Here is a 7286-nt window from a genome sequence, read left to right on the forward strand (position 1 = left end):
GTCATTTCGTCGTGCGGGACGCTCTTTTTCCTTAGATCGGATTGAAAGCTTCGACAAAATTTTATCGAGGCCCAATATACACACTATTCTAAGTTTGTTGTCAGTTTGTACTTGTATTGCTTTGTTTGCAATGAATATCAAATATCGTATTTCTCTAAAAAAAACCTGTAGGCCCAATAAAATAATAAAATAAATATTTGACATATTCATTAAGAAAAAAGAATTTAGCACTTATATTCAGTTTGCCATATCAGCCATTAAATAAAATTTTGACATATTATTTTTGAGGCCTTCTTTGAAGATGATCTTAAATGTTAAATTAAGAAGCTGAGAGAGTTTGACCCATCTTCCCCTCCATCCAACACACAAACAACCACACAAAAACACAAAAGAGCAACAAAGCAAGCAACACACACTCCACTCCCCCAGAGTGACACAGCCATCGGACCCAAAACCCTGTAAGACACACACACAATGCCATTTCAGCAATGACCACCAAACCCACCACCACCTTCTCTCACCACCAATGTCTTCCTCTTCCTCCTCCGCCTGATGATACCACCACCACCTCCAGTCTCACCCATCTGATCGACTCCGAGCCCAACCACATGCCCTCCCCATCCTACATCTCCAGGTTCCGCGACCGTACGATCGACCTCACCGCCCGCCAGGACTCCATCAACTGGATCTTAAAAGTCCACGCCCACCACCGCTTCTCCCCCCTCACCGCCTTCCTCTCCGTCAACTACTTCGACCGCTTTCTCTCCTCCCACTCCCTCCCGGTAACAAACCTCCCCCAGAAAAAAAAAAAAAAAAAAAAAACGCATTATCCGGGAAAATTTCAATGCTGACGTGTCTGACGCTTTACTTTTTAATACATTTTATTTTTTGGTGCAGCGACACAGCGGGTCGTGGCCGTTTCAGCTGCTGTCCGTCGCCTGTTTGTCTTTAGCCGCGAAAATGGAGGAGCCGAACGTCCCGTTCATTCTGGACCTCCAGATCTTCGAGCCCAAGTTCGTCTTCGAGCCCAAAACGGTCCAGCGGATGGAGCTCCGGGTTATGGGTATTCTCAATTGGAGGCTCCGATCCGTCACCCCTTTCGATTTCCTTCCCCATTTCGTCTCCAATCTTCCCTCTTCCTCCTCTCTCCTAGCGGCCTCCTCCAATTTAGTTCTCAGCACCATTCGTGGTAATTTTACTGATTCGCTACCCGATTAAAAAAACCCATATTTTAATTGTTTTTAATTAAAGGATTTTGGCGTTTAATTTTGGTTTTTGATGTTCTCTCAGTGATTGACTTCTTGGGTTTTTCGCCTTCGACGGTTGCCGCCGCGGCTGTGCTCTGCGCCGCCGGTGCAAGCGTTGAGTTTGCGGCGGATGGAGATCGCCAATTGGCAGCTTTTTTCCACGAGAGAGTGAACAAAGTATAGCATTTGCCGCGGGTGTTTTAGCAATATGTGATTTTTTCAGGGCTGTTCTGTGAATAATTAAATTGTTTTAAGTCAGAATCGAAAAGTTGAGAAACATAGAAACCTTTCGTGGTAATATTTTTGTTTATTGGGGACAGGAAAGGGTGAGAAGCTGTCGCCAACTCATGGAGGAGTACCTGCTTGACACGTGTCCCTCTTCCCGCCATAAACGGCCGAATTCCGGATCGGCGCCGTCGGCTCCAGCAAGCCCAATCGGCGTGCTCGACGCGGCTTCTTGTGCAAGCTGCGACACTCGCTCCGAAAATCCTGGATCTACCATCCAAGCAGAGCGGCCAACCAAGCGGCTCCGACCCTCCGCTGCCACTGATGTACAGCCGCCGTAGATATTGCCGGAGAATTCAAGGAGCCGCCTGTTTAATTAATCCCTGAAGCTCTCTAAATTTTTGTTCTTATAATTTTTATGGATGACATTTTTATTATAAGATGGACGGCCGGAATTATAGAGTTGATAAATTATAATATAATAAGTTATATATATGTTGAGAATGATGGCCTCTATTTTAGTTCACTAAGTCAAAATCCCGTTATTTAGTATTACGGTGTACTGATATTTTTTTTTTAAAGAGAAAGGTTTTAGATTTTGATTTTTGTCAAATGCGAGTTTAAATCATATTATTGTTAATTTATTGTGAGACTAATCTCGTCCTCTTTCTTAGTGTAAATAATATTGTTCGTTAAAAAAAGAAGTTAAAATCCCTACTTCAGTACAAATTTTATAACCAATCGAGATTGAACTTTTGGTATGTAGGAGAGAAATTGAAGTAGGGAAGCGGAGCTGAGGGTAAACAGTTGAGAGTGAACTTTCTTTTATTTTGATCTGACGTGATTCATGCTAGTTCATCTTGCGGAGCGAAAAAAAAAAGCACACTGCCATAACTTGCTGATCTAACCCGCATTATTATATTGAGGGGTTTAGGAGTCTAATGATGTTTCAATTATTAATATTTCCGATGCACTTACACTTCACTTAAATCATGTCTGCATGAAAACCCAGCTTCGGCCATAACGTAACGTTACGTATTATCCATACTACGAATTACGTGATGTTGCCGCCACGTGTCTGACATACAGTTCAATGCGGGTGGAAGTATACGTCAAAGTGGAGGGCAGAATAGTAATTGAAATATTTAAGAAAGGACAAAGATCTTGTGGTTGGCGTGCCGGGGCGTTTTGGCGGGAATGACGTGCGGTGACGGCTTGAGGGGTGGGTGTGTGCCACGTAGAGAGGGAATTTGGAGGGAAAATTTCTCAGCGGGGGGCCGGGGGTGGGGGGATGTGGGAGACAGAGGGATGGGGTGAATCTGAGCCGTCCACGTGCAAGGAGATAAGGGGTTGAAGAGCAGTATGTAAGACTAGTGAGAGGCAAAGATTTGATTTGATGGCTGGAGGGGACCAAAATAAGCAGGTCACATCGGGAAACAGAAGCCAGCAAGAAACTACTTGTCTGAAATTTACAAAGTAGAAGCGAGACGCTTGTGGTGAAAAGATGTTTAATTTCCTTTTCGAAACATGGGTTAGTCATCTGATTCAGTTTTTCCTTAGTTGGATCCTAAATATGCAATAATGCAAAACTAAAACATATCTTGGCTTACCCAAGGGAAATCTTTTGTGTTTACTTTATTAAATTAAAGCCCTTGCGTAAACCTTTTGAATTATTTTGGCCTTTTTGTGGGGCTAAGATCAACTAATACATAACAAATGGGACAATTGCATCTCGTAATTTAATAAAATAAAATTATTAACTGAGGGAGGAACCCCACTTCCAGGCTGTATGGAAAGTTGGATATGGGAATGGGACCCAAATTAAGTTCAAAATTTTCCAACGGTGCAAGTATATGCATGTAATGTATTACGGGTGAGGTCCAGCTTTCTGTGTACATGTGAAATCTGGGCTTGAGACAAGGAATGAGGCCTCCGCAGGCCCGCAAATAGAGTGCAGGTCCTTCATATATAGTAAAGGCCACTCCACAGTCCACAGGCCTATGCGAGAGAGAGAGAGAGAGAGAGGGAGCGGGCAGTGACCCTGCAATTGTAGGACACAGGGACCTCCAAACTCCGCGGGGAAATGGAAAGATGCCAATGCATGAGACAAAACGGCATTGACAGCCTTCACGTTGTATTCAAGCTCCCTTCACCCACCCACCACTTGTACAGTACGTACCCTCTCTCTCTCTCTCTCTCTCTCATGCGTGAAACGAGACCAAGTGTTTCAGCTGCGTGTCTGTCCCATCAATGTGTTCTTGTGGTTTTGCAGGCAGGCTAGGGTTAATTATTTGTTTTGGTGGTCATTTCATATCAATACAATCTATGGACTATCGACACCCCGTTGCTAGTTAGTAATTGTGTGCGCGCGCGCGCATGTTCTTGGGTTTGTGCCCTTGTATATGTTTCTCTTGTACCTCTTTTTTTTTGTTTTGTTTTTTGAGTTTTACCTTTTGAGTCATCTTAGACCATCTCTAATCTTTGGGCTAAAAGCTAAAATTTTTAGCTCAGAAACAATTTTTATACTTCAACTCTTCTGGCTTGAAATTTTAGCCCAAGATTATTAAAGAATGAATTTCGGCTAATTTTTTCTTAAATTAACTTTAAAAAAAAAAATTATGTAGACTATCGTAAATTAATTTTATGAAAATTTTAATATAAAAATATTTAAATTCCAATAAATATTGAAATTTTTTATAAACATTTCAATCATGATCACTACTTTGCAAGGAAGATAGATGTCTTAGGCCGACAAAGTCTATCAGCTCATTAGAAGTTCACATCTACATTTCGGATGCTAACTAATGGGTGCTCTGCATACTCAACTGACGAGTATTGTCGACTTGCGGAGACAGCTGCTATTGAGAACCTGAAGCCCTTCCATAAAGTGCATGCTTTGTTAATAATCTTCCACCGATCGTAAACACCACCACCTTCCCTCCCGCTGCCATTGCAGTTTTTATGGAACATTTCAATGATTTTATCCCACAAAAAACCTTTTTATTTTGATTCGTGGCAACTGCACTATCTTCGCTAACAGAAACTCATGCCAAGCATAAAGCAACATCTTCCTCACAGATCCAATTACGACCTCTAATATGCGCTCTTGCCATGTTGAAAATTTTGGAAATGGAAAGAAATGGTAGAAAGAAGAATTGGAAGAATTGTAGGAGAAAATTAAGTTTTGTGTGGATGTTTGAACAAATACATAGGTATTTATAGAGTTTTTAGGTGAATTTTGAGTTAAATAATTTTTTTAATTATTTTAGCCGTTGGTTTTAAATTTGGGATGTTAGATCTTTTTTTAACCGTTAGATTTGATTATATTTGATCTCAGCCGTTAGATTCAATGTATTTTAAAATTACATTTGTTTAAAAACAAAATTTGAATCTGGACCGTTGGATCAACCAACGGTCCAAAAGTAGCAGTCGTTCGATGCAAAAAAGAGCCATTGGGCTTTTGATGGTGGCCGACAACGACCCTGACAGTGGGTCCCACCATGTTGGGCGCTAAGGCCTCAGCCCGCATGGGGAGAGTGGGGCGCGTCCTGGGGTTGAATGTGGGCTGGGTTTCGGCGAGTCCACGTGTTTGTGGGCCAATTCTTGGGGGGTATTTGACTTTTGTTTGGCATTTGGCTTTTAGCCCAAACATTTAGGTTGGTTTGGGTTTTGGGGGGGGGGGGGGAATAAATGGAAAAATTTGGCTTTTAGCCTAGGGTTGGGTTCAGTCTTACTGATCTCACTCTTTCATTGGGTACAAAGTTTTGAGGTAAACTTCAAATAAAGATAAATTAGTCGCAAACTATGTGTTAAGTAAATAATATCGATCTAGATGTTTCTGCATTTGTGATGAATGAGAGTTGGAACTTGGAGCATGTGATTTCACAACTGTTGGAACCTAAACTCTCTTTGGAGTCGAGGATCGAAGGCAGCAAGGAGTTTCCTAAGCATGGTTGCTGTCTGCATTGAAGAAAAAAGAAGAAAAAAAGGTTTTATCCTCCAACGGCTAGTTTCAGTTTAAACGTATGTGTGAGTGACAAGTGTACACTCCAGATTAGATCACTTAAAACCCAAATGAAGGGTTAGGATTTAATCTGGAGTAGTAAGGATGAGTTAAGTTTCTTGTCACCCACTATTTTAAAGAAATACAGGTCTTGGCAATGCACCATGCCCTACAAACATTCCCCTATTTAATGAAATTATAGCTGGTGCATTTCTGCACAACCTTGAATCCTAGCTCCATTTTCTACTCAGTTCAAACCATCCAAACCAATCAAACAATTCAATCAAAACACTTCAAACAACAAACTTTAACATGGTCTCAGAGCGTAGTTTCTGATCTTGCAACTTTCTGGGCATTTTCTATGCAAAGTTGAGATCTTTGAGAGCACTTACATAGTGTCCCCAACAACAACAACCAAAAACAAAACCTGCAAAATGAAGGGATCCAGTAGCAGTGAGCTAAAAGCTCCAGTCTTTGATGAGGATACCTATGACTTTTAGAGAATAAGGATGACAACCATTTTCAAGTCCTATGACCTTTGGGATTTGGTTCAATACGGGTATGAACTACCTAAAACGAAGATCGATGCTCTAGAGAAGGATCTCACAGAGAAGCAAGCTGCAACATTGAAGCGGAATCGGATGAATGATGCTAGAGCTCTTGGAATCATCCAAGGTGTTGTCTCAGACACCATTTCCCCAAGAATAGCAAATGAAGAAACTGCAAAGGGAGCTTGGGAAGTTTTACAACAAGATTATAGAGGAGACACCAAAATGAGAAAGGTTATTCTTCAATCCCTTAGAAGAGATTTTGAGTACACAAGAATGAGGGAAAATGAGTTGTTGAAAGACTATTTTTTTAGGCTATTTGATGTTGTAAACAAAATGAAAACTTATGGTGAAGAACTTCCAAATGAGAGAGTTGTCTAAAAACCGCTGATTAGTTTGACTAAACCTTATGATTCAATAGTGAGTGTCGTTGAGGAAACCAAAGACACTGAGACACTAAGACTCTTAGTGTGCAAGATGTGATGGCATCCTTGAGAGTTTTTGACCAAAGACTCGAGAGGCATGCTGATTTTGCCACTGAGAAAGCTTTTCAATCACTCAATGTTGGATCTAGTAGCCAAATTGATGTAAACAAGCAGAAATCACAGTGGAAGGGCAAATCCAAAAGATGGGAAGGAAAGGGGTACCAAAACTCTAGACCTAACCAAGGCAGCAACACAAATGAAGGTCCAAGAACCAAACAACAATGCAAGCACTGTGACAAATCCCATCTTGGGGAGTGTTGGTTCAAGGACAAGCCTAGATGCCACAAATGCAACAAGTTTGGACACATTATGAAGGATTGCAGATCAAGAAATGTGCAACAAGTGAACTGTGCAAACCAAGTGGAAGAAGAAGCAAATGTGTTTTGTGCTTTCAGTGCCAAAATGGAGAAAAACTGTGAAGTATGGTATATAGACAGTGGCTGCATCAATCACATGACTGTACATGAGTCATTACTCATTGACATTAACACAAACTTCATTGGAAAGGTGAAAATAGGGGATGGAAACATTGTCAAAGCCACTAGAAAAGGAACTCTGGTCATTAACACCAAGAAGGGAAGAAGATGCATAAAGGAGATGATGTTAATGCCTAGATTGGATGAAAACCTACTTAGTGTTGGTCAAATGATGAAACATGGCTATTTTCTACTCTTTGGGGGAACTGTGGTCGAAATATTTGATGACAAGTCCCTATCAAACCTAGTGACTAGAGTGGAAGTGAAAAACAGAAGCTTTCCACTTATGTTGAAGTACCTTG

The 7286-nt window shown here is 41.2% G+C and overlaps 2 protein-coding genes across 2 annotated transcripts; both read left to right on the forward strand.

Annotated features, from left to right (window-relative positions):
• Positions 1-259: 259 nt before the first annotated feature.
• LOC103432348 (cyclin-D4-1-like) lies at positions 260-1965 on the forward strand. Its single transcript, XM_070806995.1, has 4 exons — positions 260-782; positions 898-1189; positions 1291-1424; positions 1568-1965. The coding sequence occupies exons 1-4, from the start codon at positions 489-491 to the stop codon at positions 1811-1813; spliced, it is 966 nt and encodes a 321-aa protein (XP_070663096.1). The 5' UTR covers positions 260-488; the 3' UTR covers positions 1814-1965.
• A 4019-nt stretch (positions 1966-5984) lies between these two features.
• On the forward strand, positions 5985-6404 carry LOC139188592 (uncharacterized). Its single transcript, XM_070806204.1, has one exon. It carries the CDS (start codon positions 5985-5987, stop codon positions 6402-6404), a length of 420 nt encoding a protein of 139 aa, XP_070662305.1.
• Positions 6405-7286: the final 882 nt, after the last annotated feature.

This window comes from Malus domestica, chromosome 10 (assembly GCF_042453785.1).
Source record: "Malus domestica chromosome 10, GDT2T_hap1".
NCBI lineage: Eukaryota > Viridiplantae > Streptophyta > Magnoliopsida > Rosales > Rosaceae > Malus > Malus domestica.

What these genes read in the sequence shown, in the direction of transcription:
- LOC103432348 (XM_070806995.1), top strand. Translation starts at nt 489, where the DNA reads ATGACCACCAAACCCACCACCACCTTCTCTCACCACCAATGTCTTCCT. An exon ending in AGTTCTCAGCACCATTCGTG is followed by an intron (nt 1,190 to 1,290) that starts GTAATTTTACTG and finishes ATGTTCTCTCAG; the next exon opens with TGATTGACTTCTTGGGTTTT. An exon ending in TCCACGAGAGAGTGAACAAA is followed by an intron (nt 1,425 to 1,567) that starts GTATAGCATTTG and finishes TATTGGGGACAG; the next exon opens with GAAAGGGTGAGAAGCTGTCG.
- LOC139188592 (XM_070806204.1), top strand. Translation starts at nt 5,985, where the DNA reads ATGACAACCATTTTCAAGTCCTATGACCTTTGGGATTTGGTTCAATAC.